General features: G+C 42.7%; 2 protein-coding genes across 2 annotated transcripts in view; one reads left to right on the top strand and one right to left on the bottom strand.

Annotated features, from left to right (window-relative positions):
- The window catches only part of dpf1 (double PHD fingers 1), a 46,385-nt gene extending 42,331 nt beyond the window's left edge, over positions 1–4,054 (bottom strand). Inside the window, 2 exon segments of the mRNA XM_035155445.2 lie at positions 3,847–4,031; positions 4,034–4,054. Coding sequence (XP_035011336.2) covers positions 3,847–4,031; positions 4,034–4,054 — 206 coding nt within the window.
- A 1,922-nt stretch (positions 4,055–5,976) lies between these two features.
- On the top strand, positions 5,977–17,810 carry si:ch211-11n16.2 (zinc finger FYVE domain-containing protein 1). Its single transcript, XM_035154683.2, has 12 exons — positions 5,977–6,202; positions 7,663–7,944; positions 8,458–8,680; positions 8,822–9,039; positions 9,140–9,246; positions 10,642–10,750; positions 10,905–11,002; positions 11,352–11,469; positions 12,455–12,625; positions 13,348–13,543; positions 15,210–15,308; positions 16,424–17,810. The coding sequence occupies exons 1-12, from the start codon at positions 6,080–6,082 to the stop codon at positions 16,654–16,656; spliced, it is 1,977 nt and encodes a 658-aa protein (XP_035010574.1). The 5' UTR covers positions 5,977–6,079; the 3' UTR covers positions 16,657–17,810.

A 17,810-nucleotide genomic window follows, 5' to 3' on the forward strand; every position in this document is an offset into this window, starting at 1 on the left:
AGTTAGGTAGCACTGGAGAAATAGGTCATAGAGCTAAAAATACTTATCTATGTCTCTCTCTTTTTCTTCCTCTCTCAGTCTCTCTTGAAATTGTCGTCTTAAAAAAGACAAAGTAAAACAGATAGAAAGTCTAAATAAGAGGGATGATGAAAGGAATAACTCGGAAAAAGAAATACCCTTAAAAACATCAGACCTTAGGCTCACTCCCACGAATTGAGAAAAAAAACTGAGAGCAAGAAAGGGAACGAGGGAGTGCAACTATGTGTACGTTCCCTGGTGTGTGTGTGTGTGCGTGTGTGTGTGTGCGTGTGTGTGTGTGTGTGTGTGTGTGTGTGTGTATTAGTGTGTGTGTGAGAGTCCCCATCCACACGGGTGATACTACACAAATGAGCAAGTGAGGGAATGAGAGGCAGAGACTGAAAGAATGAGAGAAAGATCTGGAAATGGATGCACAGGCTGTGGCGCGAGGCTGTTTGCACACAGAGCCGGTTATTACATGGAACTCATTTAGCCTGGCTCAGTCAGGCAGGACAGAAAATAATATTATATAGGCCCCTGCCACAACCGCTGCCAATACCACAGCACACCATTATCTACATCTCTGCCTCTATAACCAGCACGAGGAAGTAATATCGTACACATACACGCAACATCAACTGCCATTGTGACTAATTCTGCCACCTGCGTGTTGAAATTGATTGTAATAATGTGAGATTCAAGCTGTCAATTTGATTTGATTGCACTTTGTTCCTTAAAATATTTCCAGTTTTATTGATTTTGTCATCTATTTCACAAGCAGGAAGCATCCAAAATGAGCAACAATATTTGGAGGCGGGGTCTTCATGTGTCCCTTGAAACTAAAACAACACTTTGTGATGCTGCTAATGGTATAATTTGGTATGAACAGTGGACTCAAAACACTTTATGTCAGTGGATAATCCAAATCTAGAGAAAATCCCTCCAAAGGAACTGTTAGGAATGAGCTTTCCAACAAGATTTAAAGGGATCCAACAAAATGCATTGAGATTTTCCTGTACTATAGTTTTTTCTGAATATATAAGCAGTGATAATGCACAGAAGTGTGGTGGAAGGTGGAGGGTGGGGGTTGACAGTCGGTAACACTGAGGGCTAAGATGGTTTCAAACCAAAGAAAGAAAATAAGGAAAATGAGGAAAGAGAGAGGGAGACAGAGAGGAAATGGCTGAACAAAAGGGAGATGCAGAAGGAAAAAAACAGTGATGGATGTAGGATGATGGTGAGGAAGACACAGGGAGGGAACGTGAAAGATGGGGTGGCAGGGGTGATGGGAGGACAGAGAGGAAGTAAGAGGGAGAGAGAAGTAGAGGAGAAGGAGAGAATGGGAGATTAAAAGGAGTCTCTAATCCAGCAGAGAGATAGACCGCGTGAGGGCTGGTAAAAGGAAATGCCCAGTAGATTGGGGGCTGGAGCTGCATGCTCGCTCCTCCACTGATTTGCCTCAGCACACAAATGAACCCTCGACTGTACTTACTACACACTCACACACACACACACACACACACACACACACACACACACACACACACACACACACACACACACACAGACTTGGGCAATGGGCAACAATTGTAAAAGCTTCCCACAGAATTGACATCCATTGAATTAATTATAATTGATTTCAGATCTTTAACAAGGTTTAAGGACATTTAAGGACACACCAGACACTGTCTCTGGTGGGCAGCCAGCCAGCCACCCCATACTGGGCCGACACTCAGCCAAATTTGACGTTTTTGCCCATTTTACTGCATGGGCACCTTATTTGTATAAGCCTCTAACAGCGAGTTAGTTTGTAGACATGCACATTACCAGGGCGTATGTTAAAGCCCCATCACAGTGTGGCAACTGGAACCTTGTTAAACCATTCTGCGTATAACGATGGAATTTATAAAGCCATTGCTGATTTCTGTGGCCTTGTGTGATAAATTAATTTAGCTTTAGTTCTGCTCATAGAGTCAGATGCAGTAATGGCAGAGGATGCCAGCATCCCTGCAGGGTTGAAACTGCATAGCTGACAACTTGGCTGCTTCTTTTATGACTTCTTTTATTTTTTCCTTTTGTCAAACTTTCTAAGCACTTAAAAATCAATGTAAGAGAACTGTTTAAATTGTTTAAATAGGCCCTGAGCCTATTTTTTTTTACTATTTACTTTCTATTCCTTCCCCCCATCGAGTTCTCTTCCTGCCACCGCCAAAACGTCTTCTCTCAAATTGTCCCGGTATAAAATCCATGCAAATCAGTCAATTTAAACCACTGACATGGTGTCAGTGAGGGCCCCTGGGAGCAATCAGGCCACACTTGGGCTCTGCTTGGTTGAGCATCCCTTAGAGAGGAGGAGGAAAAAAGAGGAAGTGGAGGTAGAGGAGAGGAGAGGATGCTCTGTACTCTGAGGTTCCAATATGCAGCCTCCGTCGGCCCATTCCTGTCCCATCGTCACATAATACAACTATGGTATCAGCCTGTACAGTAATTAAAACTTAAAATTGACAATCTACCACTTTTTATGAGTTGTATTGAGATGTGTGCTTGAAGACTAAAAAAAAATTTGGCAAAAACAGTAAAATACCATCACAGCCAATCAGCACACAGTTGCCTGATGAGTAACTACCATTGCAATCCTGTCTCTCCTGTCAAGTGCTCTGCAAAACACGTACAGGGCAGTCGTTCATGGAATTGCACGAAATGTCGCCTATGTCTGCGTCTCAGACACACACACACACACGCACACACAAGCACACAAGCACGCAAGCACGCACACAGACAGTCTTGATCCCTGCTCAGGTAAAACCATGCCCAGAATCAGATGTGCGCCCCTGTTTTATACACAGCTCTTGTGACTTTTCTTTGTTTCAAACTGCCTAAGCTGGGCTGAATCTTCACTGGGCTCCAACTCTCTTGTGTTTGTGTGTGTTTATATTGAAGCTATTGTGTGTTTTCGTCTTCCTCCTCCACGGCTAGACGTGCGTAAATACCCGCTGACAGACGCACCAGCATCAGCCACCTTTTTGGACAGGAGCCCAGGCGGGCAGCAGGCGTCTGCATTCCGCTGAAACCAGTCTCCGAAAAAAGGACCCCCCTCCAAAAAAAAACGCACAAAGGGGATCATCACAGGAAAAACTTCACGGGAAATCCACCCGTTAATAGACCCCGTGGCGGAGATAAATATCCGCTGAGATGTGCGTTATACGCGTAAAGCGCCAGATTGCAATTTAGGGGTTTATTCTAAGCTTTATTATAGGCGCTGAAGAAATATACGCAAGTGTCGGAGTATTCCAGCATATTTACCTCAACCTATATATTCCCGAGAGGTCCGGCAGGAGAGGTGACGCTGCAGCCTAAACCCGAGCACTCATCTACCTGTTTACCCTGCTTCTCTGTGTCCACATATAAAACGTGTAGACAGGGACAGTGAAGTCTTACACTCCGTCTCTCCCTGCCTGGCTTTGACCGTGATCTTGGCTGGCTACACTGGCAAGGGACACACCGGGTCACCCAAATCTACCTCCAGCATTCCTCCATATCCCTGCACACACGCTGCTGCTGTTGGCTCAGGGAGACATGAATAGCATCGGAGCGCACAATGATCCCCATCCAAAGAGACCAGAGCCAACCCCCATCGGCTTTAAATATAACTTTTGTCCAGGGCTGATTCCCTGACGTTATCATCTCCATCTCTGCTCTGTGCATTGCATGTATATGTGCTGGTAATCATGCTGAGAATTATCTGGCATTCTCAGGGTGCTAAATTTGCACTGACAGCATGCACAAACACACAAAGCGCAGACGCTCAGTAAAACGCGTTGTACTTACGATTTGAGGGGGTTCTGCACCGCTGTGGCCATTTTGATACAGTGTGATAGAATGCAACACTGCAGAGCCCGGAATTGTACATGTAATGTAGCAGCTATTTCAATTTCATTCATTCTCTGGGGCTGCGGCTGGAGCGAGCAGCCAATGGGAGGCGGAAGCGCGCCGTGACAGCTTTGGGGGAAGTGTAGTTTTTTACGCATGTCAACATGGAACATGCCGAGGAGGGGGGTACTACAAGTACCAGCGGGGACAGCGGCGTGAGTGGACCACGGTCCCGCCTCGGACCTGTGAGGGTAGATCCATCCCCCAAGATCCGATTTATAATGAAATGTCTACAGTTGTGTCAAAGCTGGATTGCAGGTCTGTCTGTCAGTCTGTGTGTCTGTCTGTCTGCCTGTCTGTCAGACTCCTCTTGTGCACTGCTGCCATATGAGCCAGGTTTCAGTCTATGCAGTGAGGGGTCCTGGAAATTGCATCACATCATGGGAGTTGCAAATTGTTGAATGCACTTCGTGATTTATTCATTTAGGGGGGATGCAATATTTATACTTTCTTTCGATTTTCCCTCACAGAAGGGCTTCCGGTTGTGTATAATATATCTGAACTATTGGCCAGATATGACTTTACCTATGTGTGTATTATGGAGAATAACTAGTTAAGGGATCATACAATATGTGGTCCATCATCTGCTATACAAAAGTTAGAAAAAACTATATCAATAGTGGGCTGTTACCCTTAGTTAGTAATAGTTAGTAAAGTCTATTTCAGGGCAAATCGAGATTTTGGAGCAGGTTTAGTGCGATATTGGTCAGATGTGACTTTGTCTGTGTGTATGGAGAATAACAAGTTTAGGCAACAAACACACACACAAAAATATTTTCACAAAACTATTACTCATGCGGTGTCTATTGGTAGGCTATTATGCAATACAAAAGCAGGAATGTCAAATTGTGGGCTGTTACCTTCTATTAATGAGTTAATTATGTCTATTTTCATATATATTTTGAATATTGGCCAGATATGACTTAAGCTGGGTGAATATTATGGAGAATAACTAGTTTAGCCAACAAAACACATGCAAAAAAAATATATTTTCATAAAAAACATACATGGTGCTCAATTGCAAAGTTAGAAAAACCTTATTATATTAACCTGTGGGCTGTTATCCTTTATTAACAAGTTAATAATACCTTACATAAATGGTGGCATGGCTAATCTTATATTATCTAGGTAGCCCTGCACTGAGCAGCTTTAATTATTCATTAATCAGGGGTGATGGGTTGGGAGTAGGCCTATAATTGATTCTTTCAGACAAATTGTCTCTCATGGTAGAGCCCAGAGAGCGGCTAGGACCCTCTCCAAACCCCTCCACTACTCCATGCTTCCTTTGTACCTTCCTTCATCTTTTAATTCAAGCCCATTTCTCTGCCTGCCTGTAGCTTTTGTACGCATGGATGTGTGTTCAAGTTAGGATTTCTTGAATTTGATTATTTGTGGGAAGGAAGGAAGGAAGGAAGGAAGGAAGGTAGGAAGGAAGGAAGGAAGGAAATAAGGAGTGAAGGAAGGAAGGGGGGAGGGAAGGAAGGAAGGGTAGCTCAGCCAGGACTGTCCGAGCATCAGTATAGGAATCTCTTTCTCCATGTCATGTTAGCAGTGGCGCCGCTCTGAAACCTTTCAGTGACATGTGATATTTATAGATCTGTACTAACAAATATTTAATGAACATTAGCAAGCAGCTCTAACACAGCAGCAGTGCTCAGATAAAACACCCTCTGTTAAAAGGAAACATTGATTCCCTGAGTATTGCTGTGATTAGGACTTGGGCCCACTTGCTCTTATAAAACAGGCCTCTGTGTAATTTCATGCTTTATTTAAAGGTGGAGCACAAACACGGATTTGAATTTTGCACAACTTGCAGCTTCAATCCAAGCTTTGAAAATCCACGTCAGAAAACATGTATAATTTACGTACATGTATAAGTAATGTGTTTTTTATTCCATGATATCTGAAGTTCGCTCAATGCCGGGTTGTGTGTTATGCCTAATTCTGGCCACACGGTGGTGCTGATGTGTCGTAGCCCAGAGGCCCGTTGTGCGTCTTACGTCACGTCCGTGGCCCCTCCCACAGCGTCGTCGAGTCCACGCGCTGTTGTTGTGATTGACAGACGGAGTCATGTTGAACTTTCGTTTCTGCCTCTCTTCGTCCCAAACATGCTCCAAGTGACCGAGGGACGATGTCCGAGGCCCCGATGATGGACATGGAGAGTCTGTGTATCGGCCCGGAGAAGCCCGGGGAGCGTCCAGAGTCAGGCGGGGCCCGGAGCTTCCTGCTGGTGGACGAACAAGAAAACCTGCAGGTAAAGTTAGCTAGCCGAGCATTAGCTGCGGGGCTAAGAGCAGGAAGACAACGCGCAGGCTAACGAAGGCCATTAACTGTGTGTTGTCACTGATGCTAACTGTGCTGACACATACCCGCCTAGCTTCACAAACACCGGGCTAAAGCTAACTTCATGTTGTCAACTGAAGAAAGTGAACGTGGGACATGTTTCCCTTCACTACTCGGTACTGCTACGTCAACTGTGGTAGACATGTTTTAGCTAACAGGAGTTATTGATACCTCTCGGATTTAAGACAGACACACGTAGGGAGCTGGCAGAGCAGCGAATGGTGTCTCAGTGGGAATGTCCCCAGTGAGTCAGTCCATCTGACCCGCTGACAGGCCCTGTCTGTGCTGCTGCTCCAGCTGGAGTCCACATTGACTGGTTTTAAGCGTATCTAAGTGGCCTGGGCTCTTAGTGCGATGTCAGTTTTCTCCTTAAGTGTGTGTCCTCAGAGCGCTGCAGACTCAGCACCATGTAGATACTGAATGCAGCCGTCGCTGTAAAGATTTATTCTCTTCATCGAGTGTCAATAGATAACACACATTGTTGTTTGTTAAGGCTTGTTGTCCTCCTTGACTGCATCGCCCACACAAATTCAATAAGGTTCCCCCTGGATTCAGTGAAGTCAGCAGGCGAACCAGAACCAGCTGGGCAGTAAAACAATACCAACACTGGGCTGGGCAACATGGCTCCAACACTGTATCAAGATCATTTTTTTCTAATCAGTCGATATCGATTATTGTCACGATAAATGCCACGTGTTTATTCACAAATCTGGGACGATCAATTATGTGTTGTTCCTCCTCGCTGTGCTTACGCTATGTATAAACATGATGCTGATATATAATGAACGTTAGTTCTATCGCTATTTTTGTAAATTATATTGCACTAATTATGCAAATTATATTATTACCCAACCTTATATAAATAATTATCACAATATCATTTCCATCAATTGCAATTTAACAAAATTTGAATATGTAAGAATATCATGATTATCCATTGTGTAAGCACAGAGGGGGGGGATTGCCTGTAATTGATCTCCCTCAGATTTGTTTTATGTTTTTGCTGTTTATCAAGTGTTTCTCATTCTCTGTTCATAAAAAGAGTTTAAAACCCTCACTCAGGATGAAAATGTTTAGGCAGTAGGCTCTACACTGAGGGTTAAGTCCGGCGGCTGCAGGTTCATTTCAGACCCAGCCCTCTGCTACATGTCCTTAACTCTCTAAGACTATTTAAATAAACAATAGTGTGACATCTATCATGATACTTTATTATATATATATATATATATATTATATAGACTGATATGAAAATGTTTAGCTCAATATGATTTTTGGCCATATCATCCATCCTTAGGAACCAGTGAGTGATATCTTGTTGTGACAGCCTAGTAATCCATGCTCTGCTTGGTGTTCTCCCTTCTCTCCCTCCAGGTCCGAGATGAGTCAGAATTTTTGGACAGGCTTGGGTGTGGGGATGTTGCGGGCGTCAAGGTCCTCTCCATCTTTGGCAACACCGGCGACGGCAAGTCCCATACCCTCAACCATATTCTGTTCGGTGGTAACAGCGTGTTTTACACCTCAAAGTCCCCAAGCACCTGTACGGTGGGAGTGTGGGCTGCCTATAACCCCACCCTCAACCTGGTCGCCCTGGACACTGAAGGCCTGTTAGGCGCTGCAGCCAACCAGAACCAGAGGATGAGGCTGCTGCTGAAGGTAATTTTATCGCTCCCTGGTTGGTTCAGTTGTAATTAATGAATAGCTGGGTCTCTTTACATAAACTAATAAATTGTAAATACAATTCAGTCACAGTGCACAGTGCATATCAATCACACGTTCAGTTCACATTCGGTGTCTTTCATTTGATCGGGAAAAGGGATGTCAATTTTGCCTGTTGCTAGTGGGCGTTGCACTCAGACAGTTAAAGGGAATATTTAAAAACATTTTTTACAGCCACTTTAATTTCTTAATAGATAATATATTGCATTTTAGCCTTTCAAGATCCCCAGTTTTCTGCTCCCCAGCTCATAGTTGCTCTAATACCATTGAATGCTGGTAGTTTCAACACAGTGGTCCAAGAGGGCTGCTTGTTTTTCTAGATATGATGTGAATTTGGGGACTTATCAACTACTGCTATTCTTTTTATTATTGTCCTCACACAATTATCAGATATCATGTGCTAAAGTCCTTTGTCTTACCTCTATATTCACCTACTCTTCTCTCTTCCAGGTGCTGGCAGTGTCTGATATTGTAGTCTATCGCACACGAGCTGAACGCCTCCACAACGACATGTTCCATTTCCTGAGCAGTGCCTCTGGAGCCTACCTGAAGCATTTCACCCCAGAGCTCAGGGCCCTGTCCAGCCGCTGTGGTCTGGATGTACCCCTCTCTTCTCTTGGACCTGCTGTCATTATCTTCCAAGAGACAACGCACACTCAGCTGCTGGGTCATGGTAGGAGAAGGAAATATACATATATATGTACATATATATGTATAGAAACGCACACATATACTAAATCACACCTTGGTTGTAAAATTATTTTCCTGTGAAAATTATGTATTTTTATTGGTTTCATTTGCTATGCTGTTGAAGACTCCAAGGTGGCTGGCCACGCCGACACGCTGCTCAAGAAGCGTTTTCATGACCTGGCTTTGGGGACACAAGCCTTCAGCTCGGTGCAGTATGTAGGCACCCAGACCATCACGCCTCCCACGAACTACAACACTCTGCTGGAGGCCGTCACGCAGCAAGTGAAGAACACTCACACCCGCTCCCCCCGCCAGCCGGGGATAGTGTTTCACGCGCTGGAAGTACGTGGTAGCCAATTACCTTTGGTGCTAAATAGACAAAAAGTTAAGTTTAAGAGAAATGTAAGTGAGATGAAGAAACCTTTGCTCGCTCCGTCTGCAGGCCCTGAGTGATCGTTTCTGTGGGGAACTCTCTGACGAAAAGATGACCCTGCACTCATTCTTCCCAGATGAGTACTTCACCTGCTCTGCTGTTTGTCTCAGCTGCACGTAAGTCATTACAGACAAGTTTGAGCAGATGCTTATTGTCCTCAGATCGAATTTGGCCTAAAATCTTTATTTATGCTTACACTCTATAAATTAAAAGATTCTGACTAAAAACCCTGGCCAAAAATATAATCAGGTCACTTGGTCAGAGATGAGACTTTTCAATCTTCTCTGCTTGTGCAAATTCTACTTCTCACTACTTACCTTGTGCAGTCACACTTATTTTCTTCCCAAATCACATTTCCTGCTCTCAATAGTTAAGGACTTTATTTCTTATTGATAAAATAACCCCATACTATGTCAGGCGTTGTTATTGCTGATAAGAAATGTTTGGGATGGATATATTGCACCCCCACTTTTATTGTTGGCCTGCAAATCTAAGCATTCTCCTCTGCTGGATGTTTTCCAATCTACTGTTTCACAAAGGTGAGAATCTTTCATCCGGGCTTCAAGACATGGTGACATGTGGCCATTTATAAAGCTTATCAGGCAAAATTCTATTTCCCTATGTCTTACAATATGTCATGGATCTTTAACGTTGCAAATTTCTGATTAAAGCAGTTTTCTGACAATTTCCAGAGTTTGCCTTTTATATGAAGAATGCAGGAGATTGTCCATGTCAGAAGCGTTCACAACCATTCAGGAGGCAGGACATATGAACTTGTCTAAATTCAGTCACACAAAGCAATGTTTATGTTTACAGGTCATTGACACTGGCGCTGCCCCTTATCACCAAAAGATCATGCATCTAACTGTCCGTCCAAGTTGACATCTTTGTCTGCGTCTTCTGCATGTATGACTTTCAACCTGAGATATTTGTAAAAAATTAAGTTAATACGTCCGTCATGTGTTAGAAACGTCATCAACATGCCCACTCACTCGCTTTGAATATTCCACACATTTTCCTGCTCTATTCTCTCAAAGAGTGACTTAGACATTTTATTTGTTTTTCCATACAGCCTCTGGAAAATTTCAATCCATGTGTGAAAGCAGCTTCAATGTAACCAAACAAAAATCCTTGAGTTAGGCAACTTCCCTCTTCCTCTGAGTCTTTATTCAGCAGTCAAGGGCTTTTACTTGCCAGAAGGACCATGGAAATTGTGTAGTTGTCCCTGGCTGAATCCCAGTATTGGAAGACATTCCTGCTTTTATGAATATTAACCCCATCGAGACACATAAAACTTGATGTCTTTTCCATGTTTTTGGAGTGGAGACATGGAAGTCCCCTACTTGTTTTTCTTCTTGATGATGAGAGGACAGGGAGTGGGAGAACTCATAACACTGCTTCTGAAAGGATTCAGCTCTGGATTGATGGAGTCATAATTCAGACTTCTACAAAACCTAAATCTGAAGTCTGTCATGTTGTCTGAACCATTTGGTTTTCTTTCTCGTCTCCAGCGTTCGCTGTAAAAATGGAATGAACCATCTGAGAGACAGGGTCCCTCACATGGCAGATGGGCTCTGCCAGTATGCACACCAGTTCAACAACAAGGTCCTCATCTGTAAAGTAAGAATGACCCCGATACTACTATCATCATGCCAGTTTAACTGTTCAAAATATGATGTGTTTTGTGATTATTATTTACATGGTAGCTTCCAAAAGAGTAAGAATCTTTACACTTGATTATTTTCTCTTTACAATCTCTGTGTTGCCTCTCCAGCGGTGCTATGAAGGAGGCAGAGAGGTGATTGTTATGCCCAAAACATCAGCTTCCACTGACAACCCATGGTTTGGACTGGCGAAGTATGCCTGGTCAGGGTGGGTAAATACACACGCACACCGACACACACACACACACACACAGATTTATTGGGGGGGAGTGTAGAAGAAATTTAATTGAGGATGGGGGGGAGGTGGAGGGGAAAGAGAGAGGACATGTAATGAAATGGCAGGGGTGATATTACATAGTTTTATCTGATGGGTTGTGGGAGGGGAGGAACAGTACAGTAGTTGGCTGCTTGGTATTAGTTTTCTGTGTGTGTGTTGTGTGTGTGAGTGAGTGAGTGTGTGTGTGGGTGTTGTGTGTGTGGGTGTGTGTGTGTGTGGTGCAGGTGTTCAGACTCGGCACAAGTGAATCTAATCAACTGTCCCCCTCTGCCTCCCTCAGTTTTGTGTTGGAGTGTGCTAGCTGTGGTGTCATCTACCGCAGCAGACAGTACTGGGTGGGAAACCAGGACCCTGAGAGCGGTGTGGTGCGATCTGAGGTCAAGCACGTCTGGGAGGGGGTGAGTAGAGACACAGACTGAATTTGATTTTATCATTTATGTTTCAGGAATAGCTCTTAAAGTTTGACTTGACGGTGGAAATATACAGTGATTTATTAATTTTGACTTTTGTGGACTCCAAATGTAAGTATGTTACAACCAAAGAAAGTAACTCATCCTTTTAACAAGAGTACTGTAATTAAAGTTGGTTGCATCTAATGTATGAGACTATGGAATTTTTATGCATTAAGATTCCTTGAGGCCAGACTGAAACATTTAGATGCTGAGATTGTATGATTTTGTGCTTCCATCTACAGTAAAAATGAATGTAACCGTAGTTATTCACTGATCTCCTGTAATATGAGGATAATGTGCGATATTCAATATCATTGTTCAAAATTGTGACGATGATGATGAGATTTGTGGTTAAAAAAAAAAAATTTGTGCACATAGAGTTCTTATGTCCTCCTTAGCCATCATGCAGCAAAACTTACAGTCACCACCAAACTGTCACCGGTTAATTTAAGGGTAGCGGATGGCGAGCTGGGGCTTCATCTGATTGGTCAAAAAGGGTGAACGCATAGCTCTTGCCTTCAGGGCTCCAGCTCATAAGTCATGTGTTCGAATGCTGACTGTGTGAAAGCAGAATGTTCCCTTAATTCCTGGAGGGCTTATGTTGATGTTGCAGCGGTGAGGCAGTTTTCTCTCATCAGGCCGTAGTCATAATGTTATATTTATCATATTAATTCAGATACACCTTATCCAGTTCTTTATTGATACTCAAATTGGTTCTTCTTATTTTAACAATTAAAATGTAGACAGTATATAAACTCAATGTGTGTCATCTGAAAACAAATGTCAAATGTCAGTGAAATAAAATGTGGAAAATGAAGCTAGCAGTTTTCATTTTAGCTTGTTAATAATGATGTACTATTAACTTAACAAGCAGGCTGTAAATCACCAAAGAAGATGGCACGTTTTTTATTCACCCCTCTCTTTCTGTCAGTCGGACACATTCATGACCAACCACCAGAACGCTGCTCAGAGGGTCCTGGACGGGATGAACTACATGATTCAGTCGGTGTCCGAGTACAGCACTGGCCCCACCAAAGCTGTCACTGCCTGGCTCACTGACCAGGTGGCTCCTCCCTACTGGAGACCCAACACAGACATAACAGTGAGTAGGACGAACTAAAGCTCAGAACACACAACAAACCTGTTGCAATGCAGTTACGTTCACAGGAAATCATGCCCAGTGCCAAACACAAGTTAGCATACCATTGTTTGATATGAGATTTTGAGAGAAATGTACAATATTATTATTGCAATACTATAATACTACTCCAGGGCTCCCGAGCCATTTAAATCTGTGAAGTTCGGATTAAAATGTACCTTTGTCTCACCTGTGCACCAAACATTTTGCTGGTGTGTCTCTGTATTTGATCGAGTCGTGTCACTTCCTCATCTCCTCTGCGAGTTTACACTAAAAAACACAGACCCAGGGCTGACCCCGCCCCCACTCACTGACACACTGATGCACGTGAAGCGGGGAAGCAGGAGAAGAGGAGGTGAACGAGGCGATGTATGTCGAACAGTGGATACAAAAAGTGTGAATACAGGGTATCCACTACGGACCAACGCTGTAAAATTATTACATAAAAAGGCGTGTGACACATCGAAGACCTTGATTGACAGTCAGTGTGAAGGAGAGCAACTTTAAAAAAAGAGAGAAACTCTGGTATGAATAAGAATACAGGTGTGCCTTGCGATTTTGGCTTGTCCTTCAGTGTGCCTCGGGCAAAAAAACATTGAAACCTCTGCTCTAGGCATATGAGTTGATGATATTAACATGTCTTTCCTTTCATGATCGTATCCTCCTCTTCTCCTCGTGCTCCTCAGGCCTGTCATGGCTGTCAGAAGGTGTTTGAGGAGCCAGAGAGGAAGCACCACTGTCGATCCTGTGGAGAGGGTTTCTGCCACCCCTGCTCCAGCCATAGGATGCCGGTGCCGGAGAGGGGTTGGGGTAATGGCCCTGTCAGGGTGTGTAAGGCCTGCCACCGCCAGGGAGGGCCGGCTGACACTGTCAACACTCAGGGTGAGACACTAGACATGATTACATGGACACTGATATTCTGATATTAGCTCGATTAAGACAATGGTCCGAATTAGACATTGCCATGTAAACAGCATTTTCTGTTTACCCTAACCTGAATAAGGTCATACTCAGAATAAGCAACAATTGGAGTAAGACATGTGGAGTATTCTGGCATTTGTCACATTATGTAGTCACTGAACTTGCATCAGGCTAAATATCTACAAGTTGAAAAATGTTGATGCAGCAACTAGAATTGATAGTTTCTTTACATTTCATAACCATGAATTCTGTATAGAAGATTATGTAACTTGAGCAGCAGATAAAAAGTTAGTCATTAAAATTACTGTTATCTTAAAGTGTCTGCGTCCTTACGTCCACCCAAACGGGTGTTTTCACCGCTCAGAGCCTTGTGGGTGTGGACAAACTGGATTTGACTGACGATTATTTCTATTAAGAGTTTTGTGACATAATAAATTCCAATCATGGTTCCACCCATTTTCCACCAGAGCCCAGACAAAACCTAGCAAGATGTTTATTTAGATGTAAAAGGTGGTGCGTTGACGACTGTTGTGATACGCAAGAGTTGCAACTATAGCAGCTGAGAAGGCCATTCTTGTGGAGGAAAACGCGGAGGTAGATGACATGGGTTTAAACATGTGATCAATGCTTCTACATACACTTGGTGTTGCAATCTCTATTTTTGCTGTCAGTAGTAGCTTTTTCCCACATTTTCACTTAATGCAATCTCCAAACAGCTTCTGCATTTGTAGAGAACTTGAGAATCCATTGTGTGCACTGCCTATTTAATACAGCTGGGTTTATAAACACTTCAACGCTGATTGGGCAACACCTCTGACACACCCACCAAACAGGAGAAAACGGACCTCGCAGTCTGTTGTAGCCATTGCACACTGTTTCTGAGCAACCCAGAAACCATGGCAAAGTGGTGGAAAACGTTTAGAGATTGAACTTGACCCAGATCTAATCAGGCAGAGCAATTAAACAACTGTGTGGGTGAGCAGAGGCTTTGGGGGCTGCAATACTTTTTAATTAATCTGATCATTACTCTCCACATTAACTGATCAATCATTTGGTCTAGAAAACATCAGAAAACTGTGAAAAATGCCGATGAAAACATTGTATCTATTCAACCAATAGTTGAAATATGTCATTTATTATGATCTAAAACAAGGAAAAAACACCAATTTCCCTCATGTTAGAAGCTGGAATGAGGGAATTTCTTCCATATTTGCTTGAACAGCCTCTTAAATGATTATTTGATTCCCAATTTTTCTATTGATTCCTTTTCATCCAGTCAACTAATGGATCAATCGACAAACTGTTTTAGCTCTAGTCGTTTTTTGTATTTTATTGTTGTATGATATTCATTTTGAGTTTTGCCCACAGGTAAATAACTATTTTATTAATACAGAGCAAGCTCAAAAAACTTGTCGGACATCCCGTCTTAAATTCATTTTCTCTTTTCCCCTTTTCTGCTTTTTTAAATGTTCTTTAAAATTTGAAAAGTCAATCTTTTAGATTTTAATTTCTAATGTTAGATGCAGAGTAGATGGTAAAGGGCTGCTGTAATTTCCTGTCTTATAATTTTTTTGCTGCTTTGGCAAACGTGTCTCTCTTTTTCTCACACACACAATTATTTCTTCAGTGTCCAAGGTGGAGCCTCGAGGTCTGATCGCTCGCAGGGTGACAGAAGTGGCTCAGTCCACACTGGACATGGTGACCACGGCGGTCGACTACCCTCTTTGTGAGTACAGCTGCAATTTACCATTACACATCATGTATGTGCAGCTGGTTGCACATTTTCTCTTTGGTCATCTGGCATCTCACCAATAACATGACCTATAAATTTGGCCTGTTGTATCACCAATGAAATCACCAGCTGAAATGATATTTTAATATATAATTTTTCAACTACATCTACCTGTGCTTCTGAACATGACAATGACAGCCATGTTGCAACAAACCCAATATTTGTTCTCATTACAATAATGTCGTCCCTTTGGATGTTCAGATATGACGGTTTAGTGACTATAAGAGTTTTGACATAAAAAACAGTTAAATGTGAACAAAATCCTTGGACATCGGTATCATCTGTGCAGGTGTTCTCCACCACCGGTCCCACAGTTCACAGACTGTGCACCAGACTGAGCCCACAGCGTGTCGACATGTTGCCATTTCTGAATAAAAACTGGTAGAAAAGCTGTCTGCTGAGGATTGAGTGAGCCTGGCCTGTTTTTGATGGTTGCTTATTGTAACTGCCCACTGCCCCACATGTACCCAGTTTACTCTCATGTTCATCAGAATGACTGCATGCCCGTCGTGGCTGCGGAAAAGCAGAACGTTTGGCCGAAGTTTGCCCGTCTAAGACGCTACAAACTGAATTGTGGATGTTATAACGGTCCACTGGGCCACCATAGCAACTGGATTTCTGTGTGTCTGAGCAAGAGAGAAAGACACTCATCCATTATATAAAATTTTAATCTTGTTGGTTAATTGTTAATAATCGAATAACAAGCGTTGGTTATCCGTTAGGAAAAAATCTAATTGTACTTCCCTAGGTGACTCTAAATTCTGGTGAATGAGGTGGACAAGCTGAACCATGGGACCGCTTTGAATTGATGCTACACCTGCAAGGAATTAATGCCATAAATATACATTTAATGGGTCAGACGCTATCCATCTATCCAGATATTAAATGGCTACTTGGGGAATTACTCCATAAACATTAATGAATCTTTGTTTCCTTTAAAGTGATTCACCGCAGCTCCAGTTTGTATAGGATATAAATATTGTGCTCTGTTACATAAAAACCCTGCTAAAAATCTGATGATGATTTCCTTTTGCATCCACTCCCCTCAGGTTTTGTGAAAGACGTGGCCCGACCAGACTACTGGGTTCCAGACCAGGAGATCACCCAGTGTCACCAGTGCTCCAAAGCCTTCACTCCGATCATGTCCAAGCACCACTGCAGGGCATGCGGACAAGGCGTGTGCGGACCTTGCTCCACACACACCAGGGCCGTGCCTTCCCGAGGCTGGGATCACCCAGTCAGAGTGTGTGACAGCTGCCACGCACGCACAGACACTCTGTAATCCTTACAACCATCAGAACTTCTCTAGAAGTGCACCCAGTCTTCCTCTGATGAGAAACAAACACTGTGAATCCTGGCACTGCTGCTCTGAGGAAACAACGGGGATCGACTCAGCACAATGAAACGACAACAGTTGGAATCGACCTTGTTTTTGTGAAAAGACGATCACTTGGATTCCAGATCTGCTTACCAGTTCATCTGCCTTCTTTGATTCTGCATCGGTTAATAGACACCGATAATCTTCACTACAGTCAGACTTGTTTTAAGACTGGTTGGATTAATGGAAATCTGTTTTTAACTAGTAGTCATTTTAAGAATGGAGACGTACAGCTCCCTTGAGTTCTTATTATATCAGTAAAACCTAAACTGCACTCAAGTGTCGTCTTCCTTGTTCATTCATTTGAGTTTGCACAGCTCTGCAGCCGACTGCCTGCTCTTACTGCGAACACTTTGTTTTCTAAAAATGACAGAACAAGTAAAAAGAGATGTGCAGGGAATGGTGCGAAAGTTCAGGGTTTAAATATTTTTCATTTCTGTCTTTCTCTGCTCAGTGCAGAAAGATGCAACGTGTACAAACTAAAGCTACAGCAATGTGTGCCTTCATGGGAATTTTGATTTCCATTTCTGAAGCTCCTAACATTTTTTTGGGGGGAATTTTGAAATCATGTGCAAGGACTGAGATTATTTGTGCCTAATCACAGAGCAATGTCTTTTATTGCCTTGCTTCTCTCACTTTTACAGTTGTATGTACAATATTGTGAAATAGCAAAATAATATCTGTAGCATAACACATTATACACCTTATACATTCCAATATATGGAAAGACCTGTGTATTGATATAGATTTACCTGAGGTTGTTCAAATTAGTGGACACTTCCTCAAGCCACTGATGCTTCAGAAGGATAATTTCCTAACATGAAAACACAACTGGAAAATTTAGTTATTCTGATTTTGTAAAGACATTTGTTATATCACTTTCAATGTAAAGTAAAAATGATACACACATTGTTTGTCTGTGTAACGTACTTTCTACACTCTGTAGAAATAACTAATTCAAGTTTCAAGATGTTTTCCAGTGAAACTCAGCACTTGACAATCGTAATAATGTTTTTCTTTGATAAATCAGACTCATCCAAATAAAGAAAACAAAAGGA

This window comes from Hippoglossus stenolepis, chromosome 4 (assembly GCF_022539355.2).
Source record: "Hippoglossus stenolepis isolate QCI-W04-F060 chromosome 4, HSTE1.2, whole genome shotgun sequence".
Classification (NCBI taxonomy): Eukaryota; Metazoa; Chordata; class Actinopteri; order Pleuronectiformes; family Pleuronectidae; genus Hippoglossus; species Hippoglossus stenolepis.